Here is a 13,149-nt window from a genome sequence, read left to right as displayed (position 1 = left end):
AGACCTAGCTCATGGGAATTGGAATATTTCAAGTACTTATGTAATATTTCAAAGTCTACTACAAGTGCTTATCTTTTACTATAGAAGTTTTTGCATATTTTGAACAAACAATGGCCAGTTCAGGTTATAACACATCATTAATTAAAAATAAAATACTTTTTTTCCCCTCTGGCCCTCGGATTTGTTGAGATTTTCTAATATGGCCCTTTGACTTGTTGAGTTTCACACCCCTGCTTTAGGTCATGAACTGATGGGTGGACATTCCTTGGATTTCCTAATAGAGAGCAGAATTAATCTTTACAATAATTATGACAAGTCATCCAGATCCTGCAGAAGCAAAGCAGCCCCAGATCATCACACTGATAGCACCATGTTTGACTATTGGTATGATGTTCTCATGGTGGAATGCATAGTCAGCTTTAAAATAACTGGACCCATGTCTTCCAAAAGTTGCACTTTTGGCTCATCAATCCACAGAATATTATCCCACAAGTCTCAGAGATAATCTAGATGTTATTTGGAACAGCACTTTATTATCCTAATTTATTATTTTTTTATTAGATTTTTAATTGAATGATTTTTCTCTTTTAAAATCTACTGTTTTAATCATGTCTAAATCAGGTTTTTAATTTCTATTCTCCTTTATTCTTTAATTGACTTTGTATTTTCTCATTTGTAAAGCACTATGAATGAAAGTAGTGTATGAAACGTGCTATATAACTAAACTTGCCTAGACTTTTGGAAAATGCGACTTTTTTTTGGTTTGCACCTTGCAGCTCTCCCATGGATGCCATTTCTGGCCAGTGTCTTTGTCGCGTGCGCTGCCATTCTTCAATGTTCATCTGGGTTCTTTTTTAAACTCCTGGATGAGTCGTCAATGTGCTCTTGGTGAAATTTTGGTAGGCTGGCCACTCCTGGGAAACTGGAAACAACACTGTTCCAAGTTTCTCCATTTGAGGATGTCTCTCACTGTCGTTTGCTGGAGTTCCAGAGCCTTAGTAAAGGCTTTTAACTCTTTCCATACTGGCAGACTTCAATGACTCTCTTTATCTCTTTAGAATGTGGCATCATATGCCACTTTTTGAGACATTCTAGCTGCTTCACATAGAACCCAGACAGGTTCTACTTGTGTGATGTTAAATGCCTGGGTTTGGCTAATGAAAAAGAACCTCATAGTCAATTGATTTTGGCTACTAAGGGGGTAATTACTTTTTCACATGGGGCCAGGTTGAGCTAAACAGCATTTTACTTCAATAAATTAAGTCACCATTTAAACACAGAATATTGTGTTTACTTGGGTTATGTTGATGACCTGAAACAAAGTGTGTATATGCACTTTTTCACTTTTTCTGTGAGGCCTGTGACATGTTTGTTTTTTTATGAAAGACACTGGGACATGAGATAAGGACTTATGATTTATGTCCATCTCCAATCTAACCTACCATACATGTGGTCTATGGTACAGGAGTTGGAACTGGGCATTTCCTTCATCATGTAACCAGGTAAAAGGTGACCATTTGGGGCAGATGCACAAAGGGACATCATCTTTGTTGACTGAATTTCGCCAACGACACAGTGTTCAGTTTTATTTCTGATCCAAGTCTGCATAATAGCAGTTTTTATCTGTGATGATGAATCAGAAATTGTATATTTAGATCGTCCATTTTACATATATAATTTGCATGAACCTAAAATTGTTTTGACTAAATCTGTGTAACCTAAGGAAGACATTTGAAGCTGCTCTCACCTCCACCACCACAACCTTTCTATCAACTTTTAGCCTGCTGGTTTTTAAGCCTTTGTGTTTGATGTTGTGTGTTTGTATGAATCATACCTGTTCAGATTATTGTTCTCCATTTTTATCCATACTTTTAATTAAGCTTCCTTTTTCATGTTGGTATTATCCTAAAAATATTTTTCTTATTAAAACCTCTTATTTTTCTAGTTCAACGCATGATCTTTTCAGGTTTGTTGTTCCTGCATCACAGGAATTCTAAATTGTTTTCACACAGTTCTAAATTTATATTTTATATATATATATATATATATATATATAAAAAACAAAAATAAACGCAACACTTGTTTTTGCTCCCATTTTTCATGAGCTGAACTCAAAGATCTAAGACTTTTTCTATGTACACAAAAGGCCTTTTTCTCTCAAATATTGTTCACAAATGTGTCTAAATCTGTGTTGGTGAGCACTTCTCCTTTGCTGAGATAATCCATCCACCTCATAGGTGTGCCATATCAAGATGCTGATTAGACAGCATGATTGCACAGGTGTGCCTTAGGCTGTCCACAATAAAAGGCCACTCTAAAATGTGCAGTTTTATCACACAGTATAATGCCACATATGTCGCATGTTTTGAGGGAGCGTGCAATTGGCATGCTGACTTCAGGAACGTGCAACAGAGCTGTTGCCCGTGAACTGAATTGTCATTTCTCTACCTTAAGCCATCTCAAAAAGTGTTTCAGAGAATTTTGCAGTACATCCAACCGGCCTCAAAACCGCAGACCATGTGTAACCACACCAGCCCAGCAGAACTCTTGTTGGCAAGCACAGCAGTCAGACGTTTCTTGTAGTTTTTTATAAATTTTGCACACACTTCAGGAGTAATTTTGGCCCACTCCTCTCTGCAGATCATCTCCAAATCCTTAAGGTTTTTAGTAATGCATTTGGAAACGTGAAGCTTCAGTTCTCTCCATATATTTTCTATGGGATTGAGGTCAGGAGACTGGCTAGGCCATTCCTTGACCTTGATATGCTTCTTATGGAGCCACTCCTTTGTTTCCTTGGCTGTATGTTTTCGGTCATTGTCATGCTGGAAGACCCATCCATGACCCATTTTCAGTGCCCTGGTGGAGGCAAGGAGGTTGTCACCCAGGATTTTGCGATACATGGCCCCATCTTCCCGTCGATGCGTTGAAGTTGGCCTGTGCCCTTAGAAGAAAAACACCCCAAAACATAATACTTCCACCACTATGCTTGACGGTGGGGAGCTCAATTTTGGTCTCATCTGACCACAGCAACTTCTCCCAGTCTCTCTCGGAGTCATTAATATGTTCATTATATATATATATATATATATATATAGTCCCAAAAGGGGGTTGGACCCCCTTTTGCCTTCAGAACTGCCTTAATTCTTCGTGGCATACTTTCAACGAGGTGTTGGAAACGTCCCTCAGAGATTTTGGTCCATATTGACACGATAGCATCATGCAGTTACTGCAGATTTGCTGGCTGCACATCTATGACATGAATCTCCCGTTCCACTACATCCCAAAGGTGCTCTACTGGATTGGGATCTGATGACTGTGGAGGCCACTGGAGTACACTGAACTCATTGTCATGTTCAAGAAACCAGATTGAGATGATATGAGCTTTGTGACATGGTGCATTATGCTGCTGGAAGTAGCCATCAGAATATGGGCACACTGTGGTCATAAAGGGATGGACATGGTCAGCAACAATACTCAGGTAGGCTGCGGCATTTAAATGATGCTCAAATTGGTACTAAGGGGCCCAAAGTGTGCCAAGAAAATATCCCCCACACCATTACACCACCACCATCAGCCTGAACCGTTGATACAACGCAGGATGGATCCACGCTTTCATGTTGTTTATGCCAAATTCTGACTCTACCACCTGAATGTCGGAGCTGAAATCGAGACTCGTCAGACCAGGCAACATTTTTCCAATCTTCTACTGTCCAATTTCGGTGAGCTGGTATTCTGCATTCCTTGGTTCTAACAAGTGGTTATTTGAGTTACTGTTGCCTTTCTATCATCTCAAACCAGTCTGCCCATTCTCCTCTGACCTCTCACATCAACAAGGCATTTTTGTCCACACAACTGCCGCTCACTGGATATTTTCTCTTTTTCTGACCATTCTCTGTAAACCCTAGAGATGGTTGTATGTGAAAATCCCAGTAGATCAGCAGTTTCTGAAATACTCAGACCAGCCCGTCAGGCACCAACAACCATGCCACGTTCAAAGTCACTTTTTTTAAAGGAATTAAATTGTAATGTCTGCTCCTTCAACAACAAACTGGACTAACACTTCTCAGACTGCAACTCCCTATATGGGAGGTGAGGGAACACCAGTATAACTCATACCTTCAACTTGTACACTGGATGAACCGATATATTGCCCAATACTAGTAGACATTGCCAGGCAAACAGAACTTCACATATTTTGGCCTTAAAACGCACAGAGGCTGTGGTCAGAATAGGCAGTTGCCTTGGAGGGTTTTTTTTGCATATTCTTTTTCCCTTTTAACAAACTTGTTTGGGTCGACACATAACTAACAGCATCAAATCAGATTTGTAACCACTGTGATAGCAGATGTGATATTGTGGTGGTCCCCCTGATGAGCTGATCCACCTGCTGTCATACATGCTGTTTCGCTGGCTGATTTTTTCCAGAATCACTATGAAATATGGTCTTAAATAAGCTGCTGTTGCACAGAGAAACTATCACTGTAACAGCTAAAAAGAAACTATTGATATAACCTAGATTAGACAACATCAGGGAACAGACCAGCAGAGAGGACCAATACACACACACACACACACACACACACAGTCTGTTGACAGGCATAGAGCAAACCTCGCCAATCTTTGGGTCATAAAATCGGGTTATTACACATCATCTATCATTTTAATAACGTTTATAATGTTGAGTCTTTCTTTAAACAACACATTTAAAGAATATGAATATATGTAGAAGCTACTTGCAACAAATACAAAAATCTCAAAATGCCTAGAATCATGGAAATTGCTAATTCAACAGCCTAAGCACTGCCTGGTCTGCCACACCAAAGACTAGCAAACTATGGATGTCCAGTATACTGTAAGTGTTCTGAAACCAGGAAATTGACTAAAGTAACTGATTTAGATAAGACATGGCCATGACAGTGTGTAAGTCTTTCACTAATAGGCTAAAAAAGAGTGGCTTGAAGCTCAAACAGGCCTATAACCTCCTCAAATCATCCAATTTAGCACCCCATTCTGTTATAGCTATATAACAGAATTTTAATGATGTATTATAAAAGATACATAAAGTACTTTAGAATCACTGAAAGGCTACATGTGATGTTACTGTACTATTAGGTGTTTTTAGTGACTTCTTTGGTCTTTTTTTCAAAAAACTACTCATCATTAAAAAATTACTCATCAGATTCATTACTTATCATATTAATCAAAATAATCTGTACATTAGTTGATTATTCATGTATTTATACATACATATTATATACATATTAATGCATTTTTTATTATTAACTTGATTTACTAGTATACAAAATAGAGACAAATGTGCCAGTCCTAATCTTCTCTCATAGCATTTATGAACTGATTATGGTTTTAGTCCTTGGATTTTTGAAATGCTGTTTTTGACATTCTGTAGTTCACAATAAACGCGAATAAATGGAAGAGTGCTCTGTCAGTGCCAGGACTCAGCAAGCTTGCGCAACAGCCTTGCACATAAATGCTGGATCCATAACTCCACACATCTCACAACCATCAACTTGCTTGTCTTGCAGTCTTTCCCCAAAAGTACTCATAGTGGGTCAGTGGGTGCATGATGACCAACAGTTAGTACCAACAGGTAGTAAGTGGAGACAGGACAATATTCATCCTTACAAATCTGTGGGATATTGCAGTGGAAAAAAGAACTATCAAATAATATTTATAAACTGACATTAATAAACTTTTAAAAGATCAGTGGGCACTCAGAAGACACTAATCTACGAGAGAGTAAGGAAACTGATCAGATTTAGGCTTTTTATTTGGAGATTCTGACAGGTCGTAGAGCCCAATTTTGAAACGTGACACAGATACACAAGATGCCCTGTTGACTGCAGAGAGGCTACATAACACCATCAGCAGCATCAACCTTCACAAAACCCGAACGCAGTGGAAAATTACACTGTTTCTTCCAGTGTTAATGCAAATATCATTGCCAGTCAAACTACCCAGAGTATTTCACGCATGACAAGAAATAGGATAGCTATAGAATCAAGACTCGTCTTGGAGTATAAAATACTCCATCCATCCATCCAGGCTGGGGTGCTGGAGCCCATCCCAGTATAAAATACTCAATTCTTTAAAAATATTTACACTCATCTCATAGCAATCCTGATGTTGCTCAACTATAAATCAATAGGGCTTATATAGAATATAATGTCACTGTTCTGAATTACTGTGGACTGCATCCCAATTTTGGCACTCTGGGTGATTTTTAAAAACGCTTTCTTGTCTCTTCCCTGCTGACAAAATAACAGCACGGTTCTGTACTGATGCCTCCGGAGCTTCTCCTGTGTTAGTTAAGCAACAAATGTGCATACCAGCTCTAGAAGAGGAGCTTAGAGGGAGATAAACCAGTCATTCCCAAGAAAATATGATTTGGCCATATATGGACATATGTCACATATATTTTTAAAAATATGCCTAACCCTTTATCTGTGTATGGTCATATATCAGATTTCCATACGGTTTAACAGACATAACTGAACACATGTCAGGGTGCATAAACCAAGAACACAGGCGCACATAAAACACATTCCTCATGTAGTTCTGCTGCTGAATATACGGTCTGGAACAAGGGGCAGTGACTTACACACAGCATTAAACTCTCTCTCTCCAGCTGTAGGCAGGCTTCACTGTAACGGCTAGCTCTCCGATAGAGTAACAGACACTTTGACACTATGGAAAGATGCAAAACCATATCATTACCTGTCAGGGGCGAATTCAGCTCACACAAGCACGAAAAGACCTTCACGTTAACTCGCTCACTATTCAAACCATGTGCAGCGCCATACTGGCAAACTGCTGTCACCCTGACGCTGCTCTGTAAACTGAGACTGCTGCCCCCACGCGAGCAGGAGGAGGAACTGCGGCCTCGACTAACGGAGATTTCCACAACAGAGAAATTAACTGACAAATATTAAAGACATTCGAATTTGATCAAGTAAAAATGCCAGCAACGTTAATACTAATAAATACATTAAACCATTCAAAAGCTTTCTCCAATTTACTTTGATGAGAGAAACAATTACTAGAACCTGATTTTTCATGAAGTAGATATCTCCCCAAGATCCCTAGTAAACGACTCCTGACTCCTCTAATGATTACACATTCAAATCGACTTCTTAGTGTGAAACGAATCCTAACGCGAAGGACTAGATTTGCTTATGTGACATTATTTAGCAGTAAGAAATGAAATCGTACATGTAATAATTATTTTATCATGATTAAAATGTATTTTTAATCCAAGTCGGATGTCTGATGTTGAATATGCTGTTTATGGCGAGTGGTTTATTGACGGTAATGACTGTAGTTACTGGGTCGGGACAGCAGGGGGCGACACGACTCTCATACAGACTCCACGCCCGACTAGTCGCTACATCATTACGTCACTAGCGCTGCGCCCACGTTAAACCTGCATGCAGCGAAGTTGGCTAAATCCGCCGATTTATTTTGTGTAAAATCTAACATTTCTGAGTAGTTTACAGCTGCCGTTGAAATGGCGGAGGCGATACAAAGGAAGCTGCAGTCTGAACTGGAGAAATACCAACAGATACAGAAAGGTATGTGCGTGTTTAGGCGGAGCAGACACGGAGCTTTCTGTATGTTAGTTTCTTGTTCGAATGTTCCCGTTCCACCTTAAATGGTGCAGCAGTTACATACAGACTCAGGCGCCAGAATGGAACTGCTGCTCCACTTAAGGTGGAACGGGAACATTCGAACAAGAAGCTGGCGAGTAGGAAACCGACCTTCGTCTCGCCAGTGTGGCAGACACGACTGAGTGCCTTCTTTACCATATAAAGACTGATCTGTCAGCACGGCGAGTTCCCCAACTAGCTGAATAACGAACAGCGCTAGCTACTCCGGTATTCATTTGGACGCTGAACCTTAATGTCGAGCCTCCCTTGAACCCGAATGTTATATGTCGAGAGTGATAATGAATAACAGACTTGTGTTAAAAGATCGTTGATCTGTATGTTGAATACAGCACTTCACTAAAATCACGTCCCTTGTGGAAACTGTCCTCTTAGTCACGGTGCCACCAGAGAGAGCTGTACACTCAAAAAGGAGGGTATTTCATCTGTTCTTCAAGGCAATGGTTCTGTTTAGGACAATGAGTTCTGTGTAGAACCATTGTATGTTTAAATGGTTCTTTGCATGGTGAGATGCTCCTTGAGATTGTATATGGTTCTATAGAGCACCTTTTTGAGGTGTTCTGCTATTGTTACGATGTCAAGCTTGTAATCGTAGAAAAACCCCGTTTGGTGCTTTATAGAACCCTTCTCAAAAAGCTTCTATATAGAACCATGTACTAGACATTCTTCAGCTATCTGAAGAACCAATTCACCATGCAGAGAACCATTTCAGCGTGTCTCGTCTTGATTCTTTGACGTTGCTTGACTGTTGGCAGTGCAATGAACTGCATTCATTCCACTTGTGTGGGTTACATTGCAGATGTCAGTAAAAGCATGTCGGCTCGACAGAAACTTGAGGCTCAGCTGACGGAGAATAACATAGTCAAAGAGGTAAGAGCAAGTAACATGTAATTATCTGAAGGAAGGGAATTTCTGCATAGAGAAATAACTGAGTTGCAGGCCGTCATTCAGAGTGGTTTGAAATGAAAATCGTAAAGAAATTTTCTAACTCTTTATAGTGGTGGAGTTTTAATGCATATATATTCATTTTATTTATTAAAACAAAAAGGTGAGCCTACATCTCACTTCTTAGTTTATATGTGTAATGTTGATAATAATAGTGGTAAATCTAAAAAATATTTTTTGTGCTGTTTTACCTTACGGCACCTTGGATACATCTCTCCGCCATGATGGTTAAAGTTTCTAATGCTGGGGCATGTGGCTTGTCTTCAATCTATTCCTCAGGAGCTGTACTTGTTGGATAGCCAGAATACAGTTTACAAACTCATTGGACCAGTACTGGTGAAACAAGACCTTGATGAAGCAAAGGCAACAGTGGCCAAAAGGCTGGAGTACATCACTGGTGAAATGTAAGTGTGATTGTAAGCCATGGGCTGCAGTTTATTGTATTGTCAGTTGTCACATAAAATTAACAAATACAGCTGCGAACACCACTGCGTTTTTCTTCCACTGTAGACTGTGTGGACTGAAAACTGTTTTGAGTGCAGTTTAGTCTCTGAACAGGCTTAATCTGTGTCTGTGGAAACTGCTTTCTTTTTCAGTCAGCGCTATGAAACGTTACTTAAAGAGATGGAGCGAAAGTCTGAGCAGCATCGTGAAGTCCTGGCCAGCCTGCAGCAGGAGTACCAGCGTGCCCAGGGCCTCCCTGTTGGAAAAGCTTGACCGATGAATGGATGATGATTACGCCCTTACATTTAGACATCCTTGGTCTCACCTACCCTTACAGACTGATTATTCATGCTTATTCATCATTCAACTACAGAGAATGTGTTTTTTTGTTTGTTTGTTTGCCAATATTGTGAATAAATTTTGTTTATTCATTTTGTTTTGTTTATTTATATGTTGGGCCTTCAGTCGCTCTTCTCTTGTAATATTTTAGTTTCCTAATGTGCGCGATGGTAAACCCTGATTGACAGGTTCGGTGGGAAATGGTGCAGTAGCTTGCACTCTCAGAAATAAAGGTATGACACTGTCACTGGGGCAGTACCCCTCTTGTCACTGCAGTGGTACCCTCAGGGGTACATCCCAGTACCTTTAGTCAGGGAACATAATTGTACCAGAATCCACTGAAATTTCTAAGCTGTACTGACTCCACACACCCTGTCTCATCTCCAGGCTTTTTTTTATTTTAATGTTGATTTAAAACATTTGGTTATGAAAAGGTACAAATATCTACTTTTCCACTAGGAAAAACTCCTGTAAGGTACACTATTGGACCTTAAAACCACTGCTGTACCTTTGAGGGTACACTTACGTTGTTTGTACCTTGATAAATTTAATCATGTACCTGCATAGTACCTTTATTTCTAACAGTGTAGGATGGCATTGCAGGTTACTTACTACAGTGTCAAAATAATATGAACTTATGAAAAAGCTATAATATAAATAAGTGGAAATTGATTTATTAATTCATTCATATTTCTAGGAATATTAGTTCTTCATTCTACTTAAAGCCAAATATTGAAAATATTGAGTTTTCCTTGTCTTTTTTTATTATTACAACAATTTCATGTAGTGTGTAAACACTGATAAAGTTTCAAAACAAACCTGGTACAAAAATAGCCTGTTTGGAAAGAATTGTTTTTTGTGATGTCACAAAACTGCTGCATTTCTGCATAGCTGCCTCTTTGGCCTACAGCGATTTAGCTCCACCCAGCCATGCTGAAGTTATAAGGAAGATGTCAGGGCAGCCAATTAAAACAGAGAGAATTTACATAAATCAGTCTCAAAGGCACAGTAACCAAAACAACCTGTTACATGTTAAGAGATAAAGAGCTGTTCTGTAAAAATGAATTAAACCAAACATTGTAAGTAGACCTCAAGGGAAGAAACGTAGGATATCAGCCCTTTGAATAATAACTGTTTGTCTTATCATGAGTAGATGATGAAAGTAACAGCTATTAGGGCATTTTTGCTAATCTTAATAAGACAGGAAGACATTTGGGAGGGGACTGGACCTAGGAAATTAAATCTGCATCACCCATACCAAACATGAGAGACAAATGAACAAGGGAAGCAAATGTGATGTCAGAGTTTAGAGGCTGAAGAAGTAAACTTGCACACATGCTTGAAATCAGAGGTGCTTAAAACGGCTTGTAGTGTGATGCCAGAAAAAAACACTTCTGTTCCCCTAAAAAGCATTCAACAGAAGGTTCTTTAGAGAACCATTCTAATAAATTAGACGTGCAATTGTGAAGAGCCTTTTTAAAGTTTAAACCCTCACATAAAGTTTCTAGGAAGTGCCCTTCAATTAGTATAAAACCTTTAAAAAGTTCTTCACACTCTTTTTTCAGGTATGGTTCTTATAACTTAGTTGTAAAGGTTTGCTTGTATCAGGTATGCAAAAGTTTGGCCACCCTTGGTCAAATGACGTTTTACTGTGAAAATAACAACATCATTTGACCAAGAGTGTTCAAAGTTTGATTACGCTTCTCCGTCATGGTCGCAGGGAGATGCTGGAGCCTATCCCAGCAGTCTTCGGGCGAAAGGCAGGATACCCCCTGGACAGGTCGCCAGTCCATCGCAGGGCAGTCACTCACACCTAGGGGCAATTTAGCATGTCCAATTGGCCTGACTGCATGTCTTTGGACTGTGGGAGGAAACCCACACAGACAACATGCAAACTCCACCCCGGTCACCCGGCCGGGGAATGGAACCCAGGCCCTCCTTGCTGTGAGGCGACAGCGCTACCCACCACGCCACTGCACCGCCCATCCTCAAAACCATTTACCATTTATTATATCAACAGTGATTAAAACTATTTTCTTGAATAAGGACAGCTACAACTTAATAAAAAAAAAGAAATAAGGTTATAACTGTCTATAAAATTATATATATATTATTATTAATAATATATTAAATTAATATATATATATATATGTACATTTTATGATTAATAAGCACAAGACAATTATTTAGTAAGGCAATAAACAGAAAGACCTAAATAACTTTATACTGCTATATAAAGTCTGTATTTTGTGAGAGGTAATATATTCTTCCATTTCTTGTTGTCAGTAATCTATTATGCACAGAATCTCTTGCAGAGGCACCCAAAAAGTATTCTGTTTTGCTGTTACAGAGCCATAAGAACGGATCAAATTTAGAAAGAAGCCCCAGCATCTGATGTGTCCAGAATAAACGTTGGATACCATTTCCATCATACTGACAGAGAGCATACTGTCAGTGGATTGAAACTGTCAGTTTAATTGTCCATTTCACAGTTTTATTTTTGAAGTTAGACTGATTCCTTACACCCTGTTCTGACTCCACTCTTCTTATTCTACTTTTTCTATTTTAATACATTAGGTCATGAAATGATACCAATGTGTTCCTTTCTGACAGGTAAGTGGGCCTTTTAGATTTCATTTAAGGTACACAGTTAGACCTTTATGTTTAACTGAATGTGTGTTTTTTTTTTTTACCTGCACAGTAACTTGTTCTGATGTGGTCCTCATTGCCTTCATCAGATTTCAAAGACAAATTTTAGAATGCCAAACCAATCACTGATCACCTATAGTACTGATGAAAAAGCCTGAGACAGCAGTGACACAAGCAGCAGAAACTGGGCGTTCAGATGAAATTAGCTGCAGGCAGTGTATACCAGGAAAGCACATTGTGTGTCAGTATGATGGGAAATGATGGCTAAGACCCATTCTGGAAACATTAGATGATGATGATGATGCCTTTGTACATTTTATGCATCTTCAGCAAAACCGTTTTTATAGCCAGCAAGGCTGGACACATCTCTCTGCAAAAGATGCTTACCATAACAGATCCACCAACAACAAGACATGGAAGAACATAGTCACCACCTCCCTGAAAATAATTATATAAAATAAATAAAATTTTCATTATTTGAATTCTGTAGCCGTCCTTCATTATGAATGGACAAATACAAATGGTCCAACCTTGAGATAATATCTCTTTACTTTAAATGAGTATTGTTACTGGCCCTAACATCCACATGCTGGTGATCTTCAGGACTGGCATTAGGCACCCCTGTATAAACCATAAAGAACCATAAAAGTCCACCACTTCTATAGAGCCTCTCAGCACAGATTGAAGATCTACTGAGGCTTAAGCAATTGGACCACTACTAAATGCAGGTGTGGCAGAATAGTTTCCAAGTCCTGGTCTTGGTTCAAAGATGGCTGATTCCACTAATCATCTAATTAAAAAGTCACACGTAAATGTACAAAGGTGTAGAGCAGGACTACATTGTATTAATTTTATATAAAATCAGGGCTACATTACATACATTTTATAAATAAACTCATTACATAAACTCTCCATCCACTTTATTACAAACATGTACTTCCTATCACTGACCAAGCTATGAAGTCCATCTGGAGGCAGCTAAGAATAAGCATGACCACCTGTCTGTCCACCCCAGTTATGCAAAGTGAGAGGGAGTCAACCATCATCAGTCAGCCATCACTAATAAAGCATCAGTTATGCCTTGTGGTGA

General features: G+C 39.1%; 2 protein-coding genes across 2 annotated transcripts in view; one reads left to right on the top strand and one right to left on the bottom strand.

Moving 5' to 3' along the window:
- The window catches only part of mrpl11 (mitochondrial ribosomal protein L11), a 46,682-nt gene extending 39,813 nt beyond the window's left edge, over window positions 1–6,869 (bottom strand). The window contains exon 1 of the mRNA XM_017707042.2: window positions 6,736–6,869. The gene's annotated coding sequence lies outside the window, so the exon portion shown is untranslated. The remainder of the gene's footprint in view (window positions 1–6,735) is intronic.
- A 534-nt stretch (window positions 6,870–7,403) lies between these two features.
- On the top strand, window positions 7,404–9,502 carry pfdn6 (prefoldin subunit 6). Its single transcript, XM_017707021.2, has 4 exons — window positions 7,404–7,589; window positions 8,482–8,552; window positions 8,907–9,031; window positions 9,224–9,502. The coding sequence occupies exons 1-4, from the start codon at window positions 7,526–7,528 to the stop codon at window positions 9,342–9,344; spliced, it is 381 nt and encodes a 126-aa protein (XP_017562510.1). The 5' UTR covers window positions 7,404–7,525; the 3' UTR covers window positions 9,345–9,502.
- The last annotated feature ends 3,647 nt before the right edge of the window (window positions 9,503–13,149 follow it).

The sequence above is a fragment of the Pygocentrus nattereri genome, chromosome 8 (assembly GCF_015220715.1).
Source record: "Pygocentrus nattereri isolate fPygNat1 chromosome 8, fPygNat1.pri, whole genome shotgun sequence".
Lineage (NCBI taxonomy): Eukaryota > Metazoa > Chordata > Actinopteri > Characiformes > Serrasalmidae > Pygocentrus > Pygocentrus nattereri.
Note: the sequence above shows the minus strand (reverse complement) of the source record. Positions and strands in the feature narration are given on the sequence as shown.

Bases quoted from the DNA above. Each gene is read 5' to 3' on its own strand.
- pfdn6 (XM_017707021.2), top strand. From the start codon at position 7,526: ATGGCGGAGGCGATACAAAGGAAGCTGCAGTCTGAACTGGAGAAATAC. The intron at 7,590-8,481 runs GTATGTGCGTGT...GTTACATTGCAG, and splicing joins ATACCAACAGATACAGAAAG to ATGTCAGTAAAAGCATGTCG. The intron at 8,553-8,906 runs GTAAGAGCAAGT...TCTATTCCTCAG, and splicing joins AGAATAACATAGTCAAAGAG to GAGCTGTACTTGTTGGATAG.